The sequence below is a fragment of the Pinus tabuliformis genome, chromosome 1_2 (assembly GCF_031772625.1).
Source record: "Pinus tabuliformis cultivar Carrire ecotype Pingquan chromosome 1_2, CPIR1, whole genome shotgun sequence".
NCBI classification, from domain to species: Eukaryota; Viridiplantae; Streptophyta; class Pinopsida; order Pinales; family Pinaceae; genus Pinus; species Pinus tabuliformis.
The window spans coordinates 910,522,795-910,543,551 of record NC_142298.1 but is presented as its reverse complement, the minus strand read 5'-3'; the positions used below and the strand labels follow the sequence as shown (position 1 = coordinate 910,543,551).

General features: G+C 38.4%; 2 protein-coding genes and 1 pseudogene across 2 annotated transcripts; all 3 read right to left on the bottom strand.

The window, feature by feature from the left end:
• Nucleotides 1–3,879: 3,879 nt before the first annotated feature.
• LOC149208912 (pentatricopeptide repeat-containing protein At1g20230 pseudogene) lies at nt 3,880–5,853 on the bottom strand (annotated as a pseudogene).
• Nucleotides 5,854–17,462: 11,609 nt separating this feature from the next.
• On the bottom strand, nt 17,463–17,876 carry LOC149208911 (uncharacterized). The gene has a single exon (XM_089398459.1). It carries the CDS (start codon nt 17,874–17,876, stop codon nt 17,463–17,465), a length of 414 nt encoding a protein of 137 aa, XP_089254585.1.
• Nucleotides 17,877–18,795: 919 nt separating this feature from the next.
• On the bottom strand, nt 18,796–19,668 carry LOC149208910 (uncharacterized). Its single transcript, XM_089398458.1, has one exon. It carries the CDS (start codon nt 19,666–19,668, stop codon nt 18,796–18,798), a length of 873 nt encoding a protein of 290 aa, XP_089254584.1.
• Nucleotides 19,669–20,757: the final 1,089 nt, after the last annotated feature.

Below are 20,757 nucleotides of genomic sequence, written 5' to 3'. Positions count from 1 at the left end.
ATAGATTACTCATGTAAATTTATTGAAATGAAATGTTCACTATAAGTTATAGGGATTAGAATGTAAATGGTAAAATTTTCATTGTTTAAAAAGTCTTGTAAGAAAGTAAATCATTGCCTCTTATTGCATTTAAATTCCAGAGAAATAGATCTGTTAGAAGACCCTAGGATAGGGCCTTACACATGGTATCAGAGCTTTGGTTCAAAATCTGGACCCAAAGCCCACTAAACCCCAAATTCCGTTATAAAGAGCTTGTAACCCTCATAAGGACTTATAATCCTAAAATATATTCATATAAAAAATTGTTTTTAAATTGAAAAAAAAAAACAAAACAAAACAAAACAAAAAAAAAACTATAGTCAATTCCCTTGAAGATATTTTCTCCTTATCCTGCTTAACCAGGTTGATCCCATTCTGGAAGCGGTCAAAGACTACTTTTGTCTCTTTGTCCAAATGAAAGTCCTTCTTGTTGAAGATTGTTAAATTGCTTATGATTGCATTAAGAACATATAGTAGCATATCTTCTTGTTTTGTCTCCTCAAAACTACCCAGACCTTCAAAGTCTAGCATGACATAAATGCGTTTCTCTGCTCAGTTTCAGTTTGCACTTTGTTTTTCTGCTTCTTTTGGCCTTTCTGCTTTTGGCTTCGTTCATTAGCTCTGGAAGCTAAGACTGAAAATTCAATGTTCAGTATCTCTGACTTGAGATTTTCAACCTCAAAACCCAAACCTTGAGTTTTAGGGTTTTTCAAAATTGATTAGTTTCTTTCTTTGTCTCGTTGACCGAACCCCAAAAGAGTTCATCTTCAGTCTTAGACCTGGAATTATTAGAAGGGATGGTGATGCTTTGTGATGGAGCCACCATTTTTGGTGATTGTGAGAATGCTGAGTGCTGCCACATAGAACTATTTCCACTTGAGCTCCGATTTGTCTGTACTTTGGGTGCAGCAGCAACCTGTGGTTGGGAGTTGACCAAAGTTGAGAGTTTTCTTTCCTGCTCTTTCTGAATGTCTCTCAGTGATGTAGTTTTCGCTTGCTTAAGTGTATCAACTGACCAAGCTGGAGCTGGTGGAGAGCTTGAAGATTCTGCTTTCCATGGCAGGAAATCTCCTAGAGATGGACCAGCAGGTGGAGCAGGTAATACTTCCTTTTCCTGCTGAAGTTGACGAGAGCTTTTTCTTTTCTCGAGTTGAACAGATGATATAGGAGGTTCTAAAGAAGCAGTCGTAGGTATTTTACTTGGGCCACCCTTTCCCTTTGGTGCCCTCTTCCTGTTCCTCTTTGTATCTTTAGCCTCAACTAATTCGCTATCATCTGCAGTAGTAACCTCAATAGGCGATGAAACTACAGGTGTCGTAAATAGTCCAGGAGACTTCTCGACATTGACAGTGACACAAGCTTCAGTTTGTTGGCCTGTTTTTGCTAAAACTTCTTCTGCTAGCAGATCATGCAAGTGACTCCTCTTGGAATTGGTGGAAGAAACACTTTCCAAATTTCCAGAACTTGAGCATATAACACGGGAAATAGATTTCACATCCTACTAAACATCTCTTGAATGTTTGACTTCTGAACCAAGGACAGGTCCAATCTAAGGACCTGATCCTGTACTTGGCAGATTAGTTGGCATCGGCAAAATAACAACTTCAGAAGCAACCTTCTCTGTTTCTGCTTTTTGTTTCTGTTCTTCCTGTTGTATTTCCAACAGGGATTTTGGTTTTTGACATGATGTGGGCTTCCAGGCTCGATGAGATACAGAGGATGCCACAGGATTTCTAGCTAGAGACTCAATATCACTCGAAGCACTAGTATCAGCTAAACTTGCCACTGGGATCGAATCTACAGCAACAATAGGATTTTTCATCGTTGTTGACTACAAACCTGGGATCTGGAAAACAGACGAAAAGTTAACATCTTTAACATCTTGAAACCGAGACCTGTGCCATACAAACCTCGTGCCATACCACAATACCACACTTTGGTTCTTCTGGTTGCATTTAATAATACAACTTGAGGGCTCCCTGGCAGTGTCCATCCCTGACATAACCTCGGATAGTCGCACTCTATGTGAAAACATTTTGCTTGGGAATGTTATCAAACACCTGACGTGCATACTTCATACTTCCAGAGCAAGCATACATGCCAACAAGCTTGGTTGCTAGAAAAACACTCTGGGTGCAAAAGTGTGTGTGCTATTCATGTTGTCAATGTAGTCAAATATATTCTACAAGGAGAAGCACGATTTTTCCATTGCTTTTCTCAACATGACAACCCAAGTTCCTTTTTTCTATTTCGGCCCTAATTTTCTGTGAAGGTTAAATTTCCTAAGTTTGGTTGTCTATAACATTGCTTGACGTATTGCATGCAAAAATTTACGCAAATGCTTCCAAGAAGGGCCATAAAGAGCCAAGCCAATGTCCAAATAATTATATGAAAAATACTAAGCGACGACCATGGAGGTATATTGGCAAAAACTGATCATGGGTGCGCTTATGTATTAAAGATTATGTATCTCCAACTTATGGAAGTTTTGTAATTTAAATTATCATAACTTGGATGATAAGTGCTCGGTATAAATATAAAGGAATAATATTGACGTAATTCCAGGTAGTTCAATTGCACTAATTTCAATAATATATTTATATAACTGTGACCCTAATAATTTCAATAAAATTTATTTTAAATTTCTTGTACATATATATTTTTTTTAATTGTTAACCTATGATCATTCCTATCAACGTACACCATCCACTACTGATGTATTAGATCAAAAAAGGGTATTGAAAAAACCCTAAAAAAATTGTCGATGTTCTTAAACAATTATGTCTAAATCACATGAATTTTTGGAAAATAAATTGAAGCATTTAACAAGTTTGGCCTCTTGGAAGATAAGATTAAGGAGCTTCTTAGGAACAACCCACGAATATATGCATTTCAATGCATAAAGTATAGAAGGTCATGGATTTCCTGATAGATGCTATTGGGCTTCCCATAAAGGTGATTATGAGTTATCCAATGTTCTTATAGCTTATCCTAGAAACTAGGACCAAGCCCTTCTACACAGTACTTTGAAAGTGCAATGCAACTTTAGAAACCTATTCCTAGTTTGTAAAGATGCTTATATTGAATCAGTGGAGATTCCTTGACAAGTATGTGAAGGGCTGATCTCATGACAGTGGTAAGTTCTTTAATCTCTTAACTTTCATATATTACTTATTCCCTCCTACAAGATGAAAAGGATGTTTGTGGAGTTTTCACTTTGTTTGAGTCATAACTGACCATAAAATTCAATACCCAGATTTCCTTGCATCTAGAGAATGGAGAAAGTAGAAAATGAAGAATTCTTTTACCCTCAGCGGAATAAAGAGATGTTACTGCAGCTTTGTTAATCCATCACCACAAAAGTCGAAATCTAATTTCCAGATTTTCCATATGCAACTATGTTGAAGTTCATGTTTCTGAACTCACAAACTGCACTAAAATGCACTGTTAGCATTCCAGTGTCATTATTATGAACCCCCCCCCCCCCACGAAACCTGCCTTCAGCAGTAAAACTAGCACATCTTATGCTAAGAATAAACATAAGGAAGAAGTTGATATGGCACAAGCCGATCATGTTGCCTCTCTCATTTTTAAATCATCAATAAACCTCATAGAATGAGGCAGATCCTTGAAACAATGGAAATAACCCAGTCTCCCCAAAATAAGTTATGTCCCTCCAGTCATCGAACCTACATGATTGAATCTCTTGCATTGGAATATCATTATGCTTTCAATTTCCAAGATTGCAATTCCGATTAAAGGGGTACCTAGTGCCTGGCAACAAGCGTAAGGAAAAATTTACCCGAGTAATCCAATCATTGTCACCTCTTCCAATTAACTTCACCAATAATCCCCACAAGAACATAAGCCATCTTCAAAATGATGAAAATGATTCCAATCCCTTACAATGTTTTTTTGCCCAGCAATTTTGGAAATAAATTTGGTTGCACTGTGGCAATCACCACATACTCGAAGGTTTTTGGTGATCCTGATAGACATCCCAGGGGGTGTGCTCATAAGACCAAAAGCAATGTCTAGCTTCTCGCTATGACCATAAAGGATCTGTTCCTTCTCCTCCTCGTCCACATCATGCAATGCAAAATTTGTGTCCGACACATAGCCTTTTGCTTTCATTTGCCCAACCAAACTGTCTAACGTTAAATAGATTTCATAATGAATAAAGTTTGTTCTTGACCTCAATCCATGTGCATCCCAGCTTCTTGTTTAACCCTCTATCTTTCATCAGTGTTCTTACTTTTGCTGCATCTTCCCACCTGCAAGATGCAGCATAAATATTTGACAGCAGAATATAGTTTCCAGTGGTTTTAGGCTCCAGCTCATAAAGGTGTTTCGCAGCACATTCTGCTAGCTCTATGTTGTAATGTTTTCTGCATGCACCAAGCAAGGCCCCCCATACACAAGCATTAGGTTTTTGTGGCATCCTTTTGATTAGGTTGTATGCCTCGTCCAACTGCCCAGCACGGCCAAGAATGTCAACCATGCAGGCATAGTGCTCAACCCTCGGAAAGATACCATACTCCTGAGTCATGCAATCAAAATATCTCCAGCCTTCATCCACAAGCCCAGCATGACTGCATGCAGACAAAACAACAATGAAGGTGATATGGTCTGGCTTAATGCCTGCCTGTTGCATTACATAAAAAAAAATTGTCAGGGCATCCTCCCCGTGCCCATGCATTCGATACCCTGCAATAATTTCATTCCATGATATCACATCTCTTTCAACCATTTTGTCAAACACACTGCGTGCACATTCTAAACTTCCACATTTGGCATACATGTCTATAAGAGCATTCCCCACAATGACATTTGACTCTGAATGATTTCTTATTGTGTAGTTATGAAGCTCCTTACCACATTGCAGAGCCACCAAGTCAGCACATGGAGGCAAAATAATTGCTATGGTAACAAAGTTAGGCTTCACCTCTGCAAGTTGCATTCAACTAAAGAGCCTTTTCAAGGCTTCAACACTATGATCGAATTGAGTATACCCTGCAATCACTGCACTACATGTAATTACATTTGGGTTCATTCTAGTCATCTGAAGTTGATCAAAGTGTCTTGACTCCCAACGCCTCATCAAAATATCCGTTCAATGCATAACATGAAATTATTGCATTCCATGAGATCAAATCTCTCGTTGGCATATTGGAAAACACTTCGTATGTGTCATCCAATTTTTGCGCATTTTGCATACATGTGAATTAGCACATTCCCCACAAAAACATATGATTCAAATCCATTTTTTATCATATAGTTATGGATTTCCTTGCCTCGTTGCAACGCTGCTAAATCTGCACAAGAAGTGAGAACACTGGCAATAGTGACTGAATTGGCTTTCACACCAGCCAGCTGCATTTTAGAGAAAGACATCACTGCATCATTATCGTGACCGTTCTGCTCATACCCGTATATCATTGCGCTCCAAGTTATCACATTAGGTTTCGACTTTCCCATTTGCATTTCATCAAATAGCTTTCTGGCCTCTTCACAATTCCCAATTTCGAAATACCTTGCAATCATGGTGTTCCATGTAACTGCATCTCACACAGACATTTTGTCAAACACTTGACGTGCATTCTCAATTCTCCTACATTTCCAATACATGGATATAAGGGCATTAGCCACATTGACGTGCAACTCTAGTCCACCTCTGACTACTGACCTGTGAATTTCCTTGCCCTGCTCCAGAGGTGTAATCTCAGCACATGCCTTAAGGACGATTGGAAAGGTGTAACTGTCTCCACTCAGTCCTTCTTGTTGCATTTGGTTTAGAGCCCTATTTGGGTACATCTTGCAATTCCATTACTTGAACTGTGAGCTGCTTCTTGGCTGCAAAAAGCATCGCTACACCATTACTTAACAAGTTATTGAACTAAAATCCACTTCATAATTTAACACTATTGCAAGAACAAATTTGAATAAAAGATGTAATGCAACAATAGATGACAAACCATTTTCCACTTGTTGATATCCTTCATGAAGCCTTATCTTGTTGTTTCAAACTTCACCTTAACATCACCTTGATATTTTGATTTTTGCTGTACAAATACAAAAATTCAGGTTTACAAACATGTTGCTATATTACAAAACCTTCAAATAAGCAAAGTAGATTGTCCTGCTACAAGTTCCATCCAACAATAGCTAGCAAGTACGAAAATATTTTGCCTCGTTATATTTTTGGAAAAACGTTGTCCAAAATAGTAATTCTCAAATTGATGAAAATTATTTGTTACATAAGATCCAAAAGGCAGGGCATGTTGCATCAACAATGAATTATCCACAAATTTATCTTATACATCCTAGTTTGCTTACATTTTGGTGAGACAAGGAGATGGTCTTGGTATGATTCTTGTTCAAATCTGTCTATTACTGTTCATTGTCTTGAAATACTTTACATTCGGGAGTCACTGGAGGTCTCCAAGGAACAAAACTGGTAATTATATGACTTGATCCACTCATCTTATGGCTTTGGCAATCCCTGCTAGCCTGAATTTGTACATTCCCTTTCAATCCCTCCCTCTCTGTTTGTTTCTTGCTTGCCACAAGGGTTGTTGTCCGTTCGCAAGTTACTCTGGTGACCTGATTGCTTTATTTTATGGGGTCTTTCTACTATACATTGTTTTTCATCATCATAGTCATCATTCTCAATCTTTTCAACAACATGAGGATCCACATCAATTTTAGAAAATAGTGTCATTAATGATTATAATTCATAAATAGTAACCAATAAAACAAGTGCCTTGGGGACTGAAAGTTGAAACAACATTATTTTAGACATAAAATAAAGCATTTATTATGAAATGCAGCAAAAATAAAAATAAAAAAATATTCTTCGCAATAACAAAAACAATATAGATCTCTCAAAATCCCTAGATGAGAACATGCAAAAGATATCTTTAGATTCATGTGAGAACACACACAAAACGCTTTAGAAACTCAGCTACTCGCATGGCTAGCGGTGCATCTCAAATGGAATGTGTTGTCTCATTCCCATATCACATGAAATCTCTTCACATGCAAAACTGCTATTCAAAGGATATCTGTTGTCATGAGAATCAACAAAGGGCATACCCTGTCATGAGGGCATAGGCAGGCAATGGAAATGGAAATGTCAATTGCATTGAGACTTGTTCCTGTGCACTGTGGACATATGAATAATCAAAACAATATTATGCTCATATAACTCTATATGGAATGCCCTCGTTACTTTGTATGCAAACTGTGGGATAATAAATAATGTTCTGCCATTGTTTGACATCATGCCTAAAAGGGATGAATCCTCATGAAATGCAATAGTTGGGTATGCTCCCATAATGGGCTTGCCGAAGAGGCATTGAAGTTCTTTAGCCAAATGCTACGTGCTGGCTTCAAGCCAATTAAAATAACTTTCACAACGCCCCAATAGGGTAATATTGAATATCTCAGCCCTAACTTTGGCAGAGACCTCATTAATAGCCAATATTTGAAAGAACTCTAAAAACCCTAAAAAGACCTTCAAAGGGAGCATCTGCTATCGTGGCCCAAATGCAATACCAAAAAAATAAAAAATGCAATAAAAATGCAATAAAGGCTCAGAACAAGAGATCCACATTCATAAAGAAAAGCAACGTGACAGTGAATGGCCTCCCAGAGTAGTGACCTGAAGTTGTCACGAACAATTGTCCAACAACTCTTCGCAAAGGGGTGCTGCCAATGGACGTGTTTAAATGTCGCCAATCTCATACATTATGGACATTTGTCATCCATTAGACCAGTCTTGTCGATCAGGACTATGGCAATATTTAAATAATATATTAAATCCTAATTTGACCCACCTAATAGGCATAGGATCCTATAGAAACTCAATATAATGATATTATGCCTTTCAAGTATAACAAATCACAATTCATGCTCGTATCATTACAAGACATGATATGATATTTTACTTTTAGAAAATAAAACAACACATATCTTGTAATGGCTTCTTCATGTGTTCACTCTGAATTAACAATGATGTGCGGGAAATATGTCAAAGAGTGGGACTTTTATATTCATTGAGGCATTAAAGAAATTATATGCATGAAACTTATACTAGCGCCTTCTAGTGGAATTGATAGTGCACTAATCTATTTCTTGCCATTATTTTGGTTTTGGTACCACCTTATAGCATATCCGAGTTCAAATGCTATTTTCCATGGTGGATAGTTGAATCTGTTTCAACTCTAATTGTCATCAAGGGTTTGCACAAGGTTGTCACATGAGCATCTACGATGCCCATTTTGACTTAGATAGCTACCCATACTAAGGCTCTATTTTGCAGTTCCATGTTATTATTTCTGAACATTATGTAATATTGATGCATTTGGTTGGACACGTGAAACTACTAATAGATTTGATATTTATGAAGGAAATGGTTGATGTATGGCCTAAATGTATGACTCACTTAGGGGTGAATTATCTAGTGCGTGACTTATCAGAATTATTTTGTTTCATATATGGCTCAAGAGGATATGATTTATTTAAATGAATGACTTAGTGAAATTATGATGAACTGCAAGATTGACATGTAGATACTAGACTTAATAACATGATGATTATATATATTGTTGTTCTATAAATGCATGAATGAGAGCTAACTTGTAGGGGGAAAGAACTATATGATAGTCGGGATCTACTCTTCCATTGAGGGAAAGTCGAGACATCTCATGAGGTGGCAAGGTGACCTGACTGGATTATTTGATGACAAGTCCAACCAGCTGGGTGGAGGCATTTCCCACCGTGTATCCTCAGAAACCTGGAATCGTGGGAGGGCAGTGGTGGACACACTTCCCTAGACGTGTGATGACGATTGCTAGTTGCCTACTGGGGAAGTTAGGTCGATGTATTCGACGCTTCCACCATGACGGTTTTATCAGTGGTTAGTATGGCCGTTGCCACTGATAAAGAAACAGAGGATAGATAGGGTGGGAATGGAAGTAGGCCAGGATGGATAGGAGGATATAGATCAATTGGAGACTCTTGATGGGGAGTAATGTCATTGTCTGACTTATCAAATTTTACTGCTATAACTCTCTTTGGTTTGCTATGCTTTCGAACTCCTTGTATCTTTTCAATCTAACTTTGGGACAAAGTTTTTTGAAGGAGGGGTGTATGTAATGCCCCACTTAAATCTTATCCTGAAAATTTTATTAATGTTTACATTCCCTGAAAATATTGAGAAATATTGGTGAATACCTTCATTTTGGAAACTATAAATTTATTTACTAATATAAAATTAATTATTTTTATTTTTTCCCAACTTGCCTTCTCAAATTGAACCTTAGGTAGGATATGGTCTCCTTCCATTATTTCAAATTATATATATATATTCATCTCACATTCCCCAATTCAGTCTCACATTTACTTGGGAGAAGGCTTGGTCCTCTCCAACTAATTATCAATATATATATTCATCTCACATTCCCAAAGGTACTCTCATATTTACTTGGGAGAAGACATGGTCCTCTCCCATTAGTTACCCAATTTTATACTCATATCACATTTCCAAATGTACTCTCATATTTACTTGGGAGAAGAGAAGTCAATTGTAAGGATGAAGGAGAAATTAATGACATTAATGAGAGGTGGTTGAGGTGGAGAAGAGAGGAAGGGCATAAAAGGGGAAGGAGGAAGGGAGAAGGGGGAGATGTTGGGTCTTGCTTGGGTCTTTTGTGGTTGGCTGTGATTTTAGGATTGCTGTGATTTTGGAGACCTAAGGAACCTGTGGAGGTTTCTTGGGTTTGTTGAGAGGAGGGAAATATTGTTTATCTTGGTCTTGGACACACACACTACATCTGGTTGGACTTGGGCTCGGAGGGCTAGGGAACCTGTGGAGGTTTCCTGGGCCAAGAATTATTTCCTAGTTGGCTGGGAGGTAAATCCAGTTGGGTTAGTCAAGAGGAGCATTCAGCAGGAGCAACAGCTCAAAGGCATCTCCACCAGCCACAAGTATAGATATTCCTCTATAGATTACTCATGTAAATTCATTGAAATGAATGTTCACTATAAGTTATAGGGATTAGAATGTAAATGGTAAAATTTTCATTGTTTAAAAGGTCTTACAAGAAAGTAAATCATTACCTCTTATTGCATTTAAATTCCAGAGAAGTAGATCTATTAGAAGACCTTACGATAAGGTCTTACATGTTTACTTTTCCCATTTTTATTCATTTTTTCATGAAAATATCATGTTTTTGTGAATATTTTGACCTGTTTTGCCTCAAGAACTCGATAATACACTTTACCTTACTTGTGTAGTGATAGTGATGGATGTTCGACGATGATGACGAGTCACGTTTCAACTCTTTTCTTGACTTGTTAAATTCATATGAAAAGATTGTTGAGTGTTTTTCCTTTTTGACTCGTAAAAGAAAATAAAATGGGGGGTTCGCTTTCAGCTCTTTTCCGACCCTTTAAAAGAAAAAAGATGGCCGAGCCCTTGTCGTTTTGAACTCGTTAATGGATACGAAACATTATGCGCCTAGTATAAGTTTACCCCTTTTCGGGTTGGGAGGCACTATTTACGAAAAAGGTACTCATTGACTGAAATGGTCAAGCGGTTCTCTCAAGTATTGTTTTCTACCTTTTTGGGCTCGAGAGACACAAACGTATGAAAAGGGACTATGTGGAGTTTCTTTTATGTGTCTTTTTAAAACTTGCGAAACATGAAAAAGATACCAAGTTACACCTTTGTTAGACTCGTTAAACTATTAACCGACATTGGATTCATCACCATGACAAACACAAGCTTCTCCTTCCTAGGGCTCGTTAAAACTTACTAGGTCAGATTCGTCCGAAGGATGAACTTACAGTGCAAGCATATGTTATCCCCTTCAAGTTTGGGATTAAAAAATAATTGGTGTACTTGCCAGAAATGGTGGGGGAAAATTTGGAAATATATCAGTTGTGCCGGCAACTCACTCTTGAACATGACACTCTTTGTTTCGTGTTGGGTTGGGATATCCTCCTTTGTATCGTTGACCTTCTTGGGTTGGGCCATTCATTTTTACCTTCCATTTGATCTCTGCCACGTCATCATGAGCACCGATCCCATGGATCCAAAATTTGCCAAACTTCCAGTTGTGTCGCCGATATGTTCAAGAGTTGTCCTTCCGCAGTTACACTTACCTCTGATTCTCTGTATCATCCAAAATCATTTTGCATCCTCTCGTCTCGCGTCGATGATGTGGGATTCATTATGGCCCTCCTTTGACACAGTCGCTTTCTGTCAACTTCAACTCATTATCCGGGAAGTTGACCGAGAGACTCCTTTCCGGTACCTTAGAGCTTGCATGCCCTAACGGTAAGTTCTTCGCACTCGACGACAAGCTCATATCATTGGCTTTCGATCGAGTGATTTCTTGGGTGCTCGACTTCAGTTCTTCTATTCACATTCCATGGATTGTGCTCATAGTACCTTGAGGACCATTGTCATTATTGGTGGTTCCTATCACGTTTGTTAACAGTTTACATCATCGACGTCAACACCTCTATTCACATGTTAGAATTTGTACTTTGATCGGGTCGTGTTAGAGCGCAAGTCCCTGGACTCAGATCACAAAAGTCTAGGTTGCGAAGTGGTGTGACATGGTTATGATGATATGAATGTCTCTTTTAGATGGTTGGATGTGACCAGACCATGAGTTATCGTATGTGATCCTTCTCATTATCGGATGGCTATGACCATACCTTGGTTTCATTATGATCCTCTTTAACGGATGGCTGCACCCATACCTGGATCGATTTATGTGATCATTCTCTGGATGGCTGTGTCCATGCCACGATTCATGTATCATTTGACAGAGATCTCAGTTTATGTATATGTATCTGTACTTTCTTGCAGGTTTTCCGATGGCAGACCGTTTCCCCGCACTGATTTATAAAGCATTTCATCCCTCAATCTAGCTTGGCCTTCACGCTTTAGGGGGCATCTGTTACACATAATTTTGTCACTGTCCCTGTACTCCCCGTTCCTTGATCTTGAAGGACCTCTATAGTGAACCCCACATGGTTTTCCTTCATGAAGAAACTCCCATTATGTCCCTCTTCATGAGCAGATCAATTCCCTTTTGCACCATTTCCCCTGAAACTTCTAGTTTGCCCAGTTTACAAGACTGACACTAATGACCTTTGTCTCCCCCGTGCCGATATGCAGAGATTAGCACTATCCTCGCACTGACCAGAGCAACTGAGATGTGTTACAGTCGTGCCAGTCTTGTTATGGAAAGTTTTTTAAATTAGGAGTTGAAGCTTCCAGCTCTAGAAGCTTCGTAATGGAAGTCTGGTAAATGGTTTGGCCGGATGGGGTCGAGGATGTCAGTTTGGGCTCCTTTACCCTATAATGATGGAACTGCCTCAAGGGATAAACCCTTCTCCCATGAGAAGAGAATCCATTTCCCATCCATTCATCCTATATAAACCTCCCTTCTTCCCAAGCACAAGCTAGTGTTGATATTGGTGTGCTAATACTATTTTTGTTTAGAGTAGACAATAAGCTATTACTAGTTGTAGCTATCTAGTTGTGTGAGGGATAAGTGTGATTTGGTTTGGAGTGAAGCCTAAAGGGAAGAGCCTTAAAACTATTGTTGATTGAGTCCATCATGGAATGCTAGTAGAAGGGTGTGGGAACCTGGTCTTGTCAAAGGAGGACTGCAACGTCAAGACAAATGGTTGTAATCTCTCTTTGATATTAATATATGCAACTATCGATTGATTTCCTACATGATTTGTCATCTTACATATTCATGGCTTAATGTTTCTTGACTTGTTAAGTAGGTTGAATTACAATTTGTCTATTACCACATTTGTTGTTTGCTGTTGTTTACTTGTTTCAGGTGCTTGAAGAAGGAAGTGAGAGATAGCTGGAGCGAGCAAGCAAGAATATCATCAAACAGAATAAGCAGATTAAGAGGTAGGCCCTCTTAATTGGTTCTAACCTAAGAAAATCTTCCATAGACTGCATCTGTTGTGGCTAGACCCATTATCAGGCTAGAGGACTTTGTTTGTGTCTGCACTTATAATTTTACTTCACCATAGAGACATACAAAGTTGGAGTTCATGCTCATTGCTTTAGATAGTACAAAAGAAGAACATGCAAAGTGTTGGGCGATTTAATTGTATGCTAAATCCCTGTCATTTAACTTGTCAACCCGTGAGTTTCGTAAACTTAGAAGCAAACCAAAATACATGGGACCTCAGATGAAAATGGTGTATGAAGTTTTTTTAGAATGGAAATGCATATTACAAATCTAAACTATTAGATCTATTTTATGAAAGCATAAAAATGTTTGATCAACAGAATTAGTTTACTTTAGAAGATAGAGAAGAGTCTCTTATTCAAGAGTCTTGGCTGTCCTTCTACAATATTTCTATAATAACATTGCCAAACATCTAAGAAAGTAGGAAAGAAATAAAAGCAAGTAAATATTGTTTTCAGTTCAGTTCTTAGCTCGTGGAGAAGAGTCTCTTGACTTAGGAGGACGTGATTGTCCTTCTCACATAAAAACTAACTACTGAAATGAAATCAATCTTCACAGAAAAAACATGGCCATAACATGAATTCATATTGAAATTATCTACAAATATTTACAACAAAGAAATAAGATGAACGTCTAGAATTAAAACTAGTATATTCACAATTATGAACATTACTCTACAACAAAGTGTACTTATCTTGGTATGGGGATCCTTCCATTCCTCAATGAGAACACATGAACAACTATCACACCTTAAGAATCAAACAACACTCATAACTCATGATTTGGAGAAAATGATATTATTCATGCTGAATGAACAATCATAAATTTGATGCTAATGAATAATTGATAACTGTTTTTTGTTGTTGTTGTTGAAGGATGCTTCTCTTATTTATACATGAATTAGGGATATCTACTCAATAAATGTAGATCCCTTTAATATCTACTAGATCCATACTTGTCTCAACTTATCCCTAAATACTAGATACAAATCCTATGACACATCAAGATCTCCATGATCTTTCTCCTTGGAATATGGTCCACCTCTTGAGTTGAAATTCAAATTTGATCTTGGGAGGCCACATAAGGGTGCCTTGGAAGCTTCCAAATGATCTACACATGTCATTAAACTCAAGCTACTTTTTTTTTTTTAACAATATTGGATAGTTGTCATATTATCAAAAAAGGATTTTGGAGCAAGCTCCTTTTACATTCCGTTGTTCTGATATGATAGACTGAGCGGTTGAATAGGCATGCAGACCTTTCTCCTGTGCTTGGTATCAAAACTTCAGAAGTTTTTTTAGCTATTCTAGAGTACTGCTTAACATATTGACCCGCTATGAAAACAAATTTACATCGCATATTTCACAGCCTTTTTGGTTTGTAAACTGGAAGAGTAAATTATGTTCCTTAAGTTTGTTGTTCCTTGTGCTATTATTCGTTCTGCTTGCTGTTCCGATGACCTAATGTTCCTTTGGTATGATTTTCTTTCGTCTGCTGTTCCTTATGCTGCTGTTCCTTCAACCTGTTGTTCCTTTTGTCTGTTGTTCCTTCGGCCTGCTATTCCTTCGGCTGTTGCTCCTTTTGCTGCTACTGTTCCTTCTGGCGTTGTTCCTTTTGGTTTTTGTTCCTTCTACTGTTGTTCCTTCGTCTTCTTGCTGTTTCTTCTGCTGCTGTTCCTTCGACCTACTGTTCCTTCGACCTGCTATTCCTTCGGCTGCTATTCCTTCTGCTGCTGTTCCTTTTGGTTATTGTTCCTTCTGGCGCTGTTCCTTCTGCTACTGTTCCTTCTGGTTGTTGTTCCTTCTACTGCTGTTCCTTTGTCTTTTTGTTGTTCCTTCTTCTGTTGTTCCTTCAATCTGCCTCGATTTTTCCCAGTGCCTCTACTTTTCTCATGAAATTTGTGATCCAAGCTGCCATCACTGACATCTTTCATGTGTTGTTCCTCGCTGTCATGATTTTTCCTTTGACTATCCAAGTTTTTTTGGATTTCCCGATGGCTGTGGATTCCTTGTTGTGCTGTACATTCTCTTCCTTGATGTTTTTCTCTACTCCTTCTGCACTGTCCTCTGCTTAGCTCCTGTGTATTGATAATTGAAGTTCGCTGCTCTCTAATTTCTATTTCCTGATGCTGCCTCTGATAATGAAGGTTCCTGCGCTTGAGGTTATTTTTAAAGGCTTGATTGAGCATGCTGAGCTTGTGACTCTTCTCAGCCTGCTCATGAATATCTCGCTGACTACGGTGCTTGCCCAATTTTCCATTCAGCTCAAAACGAACACTGCCAAGATTGTTTTGACCTTTAGCTGCTATTTGCTGATCTTGGGGGTGATTCTTTCTCTGTTGTAAATCATGATGCCTTCGATTCTTAATTATGAGGCTTCTCCTCACTGTTCAAGAAGGATTGGCTAAGATTTTTCTGCCAGTCATGTACAGATGGATATCCTATTGCTTATTCATATTTTGATTCCTTGCTACAATTGATTTGATGTGGTTAACTATGCTTTGAGTCTTAGGCCTGTCCCTTTGAGGGAACGAATTATGGGATTGCTTGTTCATATTTTTCATGGTTTTATTTCACCATTCCGGCTCTCCGTTCCACTGCCTTGTTGGCCAGTGAGTCGGCATCCTTGTTTTGGGTTCTAATAACGTGTTTAAAAACAACATTCCCCAGCTTCTTTATGTTGTCCATAATTCTTTGTTGAATTTTATTTAAAGCTAGATTTTTGAAGTCTCTCCCTACTTCCATTTTTGCTATTATAATTGCTGAGTCGCCAATTATAATAGGATCTTTTAACTGATATTTCTTGAGGATATTAGTGCCCATTAGCAAACTATATGCCTCCGCCCTATTGTTTGTCATTGTTCCTAGCCCCCATTCATAAGTAACTATTTTCTCGCCTTTCAAATCCAAAATTAATCCACCTGCCCCTGCTCTTCCAGGGTTGTTCTTTAAGGCTCCGTTAAAGAAAAGAATGTGATTTCTTTGATTTTTAATCCATTCGTCCATTTTCTTGTTGTTCCCACGAAGCTTCCAATCTCTGATTTTTCTTCTTACCTTCTTTGATAATTGATTCCTTGCTGAGTCTACAATGAGGGTTTTTTTATACCAATCCTTTTCTTCTTGCTGCTGACTGTTTTGGTCCAAACTTGGCACTCCATTTGCACTTATCATTTCCGAAATTTGACCCCATGTCTTGGCTAAGATGGTCCCAATATTTGGCTTTTGGCCTTTAAAGATACACTTATTCCTGGCTAGCCATAAATGCCAGCACAAAGTGGAGGGGAGGCACTTCCAGATTCGATTTATGACAGTTTTTTTTCCTTGCATATGGATAACTTTGCTCCCAATTTACATTTAGAGTTGTCAGCTGCTCAAATGTGTCAATGTTCATTTTAAGAGGAGTGATGATTTGCTTCCAGCATTGTCTAGCAATAATGCATTTCAAAAATAAATGTTGAATACTTTCTTCTTCCCTTTGACACATAACACATATAGAAGGGCCTTGAAAACATTTTTTCCTTAAATTTTCCGCCGTAAGAATCTTGCCTTTAAGAAGAGTCCATGCATATTTTTTTATTTTGGGTAAACATTCATTCTTCCACGATGTTGTCCATAGATTTCAATTTCCGTAATTGTGGTATTTTTTCAGAAAATTGTAGCCTAATTTTACTGTAAATTTTCCTCTGATTGGGTCCCATATATAACTATCTTGGCCCTCTTTATTTATTGGGGCTGCTCCTACAAGTAAAAGCTTCAATTCTTCCCACTGATTTTTTAGTCTATCTGGAAGAAACTGCACTCTCCAAGCTGTCCATCTATTTTGATCCCACTCTGATATGGAGTATAATGAAGTTGTGCCTTTCTCCTCCAACCAATCTTTCAGTCCTCTTGAATTTTGATATCGATTCAAGGGAGCTGCTCCCATGATCCTGTCATCCCAAACAGAGGTAGAGTTCCCATTCCCCGGGTTCTTGGAGATTGGGTCTCTAACTTGAGGAATAATTTTTTTGATAAGTTTCCATACTTGAGTACAAGGACGATTAGGGATAATTTCAGTGAGCATCTTTGACCGCTGACAGTTGAGGTATTTCCTTGAAAGTGCTTCGGCCCACCAATGATCCTTCCCATTTAACATTCTCCAAACTAACTTAATCCCAAGTGCATTATTTGACAAACTTGGAATTCTAATAGAGATACCTCCTTTTTCAAATGGAAGAGTCACTTGATCCCAACGAACCAGACTGACACTTTTGGATTCTTGTTTTCCTCCTTGCCATAGAAAGCCTCTAATGATTAATTCCATTTGTTTGTGGGCGCTTGCCGGGGCCATAATTATGGAAAACTGATAAATTGGCAAGGTTGAAAGAAGAGCTTTGATTAAAATTGTTCTGCCTGCTAGATTTAATCACGTCATTACCCAGCTTCGTATTTTCCCCCTCATTTTTTCAATATGTTTGTTCCAGACCTCTGACTTAACCACTTCTTTTGCCAAATGTAAACCTAGATAAGTAAAATGGCTCCAGTTTAGCTGAATCAGAATATCCATTATATGAGAAATCCTCTGCATAATGTTAATTGGCACATTCCAAGTGTAGATTCTGCATTTTTTATTGTTTAGAAGGCCTCCTGAAACATCAAGGAAATCATCTAGAACTTTTTTAAACCGCCTGGCAATTATACTGGAGGCTCCCCCAATGAGAAGAGTATCGTCAGCAAAAAGCGAGTGGTTTATTTCTTTAACTCCTCTGGCGATTCTAATACCTGTGATTTTCCTCTTTACTCTTTGGTTTTCTAGCTGAATACTCAACGTTTCCGCCATTAAGATGTAGAGGAAAGGAGAAAGCGGGCACCCTTGCCTCAGACCTCTTGTGCTGCGAAAATATCTGCTTGGCCTCCCATTGATCAACGGTGCTATCCAAGGGGTGGAGATGCATGCCATAACAATACCTATGAACTTAGGAGAGATGCCAAACTTTTGAAGGAAAACTACAAGGAAATTATGGTTTAATCCGTCAAAAGCATTGGCCATATCCAACTTTATGACCATGCCCTTTTCCTTTCTTTGAATACTGCTGTGTATGGCCTCCTGCACTATAATAACATTATCTGTAATCTGTCTTTTTGGGACAAAGCCACCTTGGTTTTCAGAGATGATGTAAGGCAGAATTCTTTTCAGTCTATTTGCCAAGATTTTCGTGATGATTTTATAGGAGGAGTTGCATAAAGAGATAGGCCTGTATCTATCAAAGGAGATAGGATTCAGATCTTTTGGGATGAGAGCCAGATGAGAAGCTTTGGTATTTTCTCCCACTTTATTTTTTTTAAAAACATTTTTGATCATTCTTACTAGATCTTTTTTGATTGTCATCCAATGGTTCTTGTAGAAAGCAATTGTAAAACCATCCGGGCCTGGTGCTTTTTCCGGGTGCATACTCCAAATTGCCTCTCTTATTTCCTCCTCTGTGACCTCTTTCTCGAGCTCTCTGTTTTGCTGTTCATTGATTTTGCTGCTAATTTGCTGAAGAAAGTCTTCACTGTCCACTTGCTGGTCCCCTACTGATAGAAGGTTTTTATAGTAGTTATGGGCAACCTTTTTGATAGCTTCCGTTTCCCTTATTTCTTGTCTTTCCACTTGAATTTTTTCGATTTGGTTACCTGCTCTTCTTATCTTAAGGTTGTTATGGAAAAAGGTGGTGTTTTTGTCCCCCACTTTTAGCCATAAATATCTTGAATTTTGCCTAATTTCCTCCTCTTCTAGTCCGTTTTGCTCGTATAGGTCCATGGAAATTTCTTTTTTCCTGAGCATGCTCTTGCTCACTATCTTGCTGATTCTCTTTTTCCTTGCTTATTTTTTCAAGTTTCTCTTGCAGCTCTATTTTTTTATTTTGTTCCTTGAGAGCGTTTTCTCTTGCCCATGCTTTTAGTTGAAATCTTAGATTTTTCAACTTGGTTTCCCATACATAATGGGGGGAGCCTATTACATTAGTTTCCCAGCTTTCCCTGATTAGTTTACCAAAATCTTCCTTGCTGTCCCAGATTTTGTTGTATTTGAAAGGTATCAGACCTTGATTCTCCAATCTATCCAATATTAGCACAACAGGCTTATGGTCAGAGGCTGAAGCATGCACTATTTTGCTTTTGATTATGGAGAAGGCTGCTGCCAAATTTTCTTGTATCAGGATTCTATCTAATCTTTCCTTTATACTATGTGCCGCTAATCTTTTATTACTCCAGGTGAATTTTCCATTACTTGGAGGAATATCAAGGAGTTTGTGCTCTTCTATAAGTTCTTCCAGTGCTGCTCTTGAGGGATCACTGAAATAATTACCTCCTAGCTTCTCATCTATATTTCTAATCAAATTTAGATCCCCTCCTATCACTAATTTTCCCCTCTGTCCTTCTTGTGCTTCTTCTTTTACTGATTTCCAGCATTGAGCTTTATCTCTATAATGGTTTGGAGAGTATATATTTATGAAGGTATACTCTTCATCTGTGCTCTTTTTTTGTAAATCTGTTCTTACCCAATAGTTATTGAGTTTTTGATTAACAAGTTCCCATTTCCATTTGTTCCAAATTGTGCATATACCGCCTGAGGCTCCATTGGAGTCCATGGCTGTTCCTTCGATTTTTTTTTGAGTTTTGATCAATTTTTGAACCTCTTGATTGCTGACTTTGGTCTCTTGGATCATAAGAATATCTGGCTGTTCCTGTTTTATTATGTCTCGTACTACATTGATTTTTAAAGCGGATCCCAGACCCTTGCTATTCCAAGAGACCGCAATCATTATTTACTAGATTTATGATGGGTCCCTCCCTTTTCCTTTTGTTGATTTTTCTCTCCACTTCCCTTCTGTTTGCCGAGAAAAGAGTCCATTGGCTGTTGGGTGCCTATGGCCATTTCCTTTGCTGCTGCCTCGTCCCTTATTTCTTTGTTGGATTTCCTTCCGACTTTTTTCGGTTGTTCCCAAGCTTGGTTGTTTTCTTTTACTTTGTTTCTTGTGAGAATTCAGTCAACTGTGGGTGGGGGAGAGAATGGGCTCTGGGTGGGGGATGAGATAATGGCTAATGCATTAGCTTGGGAAGGAGAATGAGGGGATGGCAGGTCTTCTCCCAAAAGTTCGAATGGATTTGAGGAAGGATTTGCTGGAGGGGCCGTGTTTATTGGGGGGATAGAGGCTGTTGCATTGGTTTCATGAGGCTGAGAGGAATTAGTGGCAGCTTGTTTATTATTAGGTTTCTTTCTTTTTACTTGTTCCAAAGTATCTTCTTGAGCTTCAACATTCTCAGCATTCTCTACTTCTTTTAGCTTACTACATCTATTTGCAAAATGACCGTATTCATGGCATACCTTACATTTGAATGGGATTTGTTCGTAGTCCAGCTGTTGGATGTGTGTTCATTGATCCACCTTGATTTTAATAGCCTCCGGTAGCCCTTTCCCCAGGTCTACTTCCATGCATATTCTATCACAAACATGCATATTATCTTTTGGTTCACATATGTCTATGTACTTGCCTATCGCATTTCCGATTGCTTTCACCAACTCATCGCCCCAACAGTGAAGGGGAAGATGAGGCAACCTGACCCAAACCGGAACAACACTTGGGATGTCCATCTCTGGATCAAAATATGGAGACCATCTGTTCAAATATAAGCCTCTTGAATCCATAAAATAGGGTCCATTTCTAAATATTAGATTC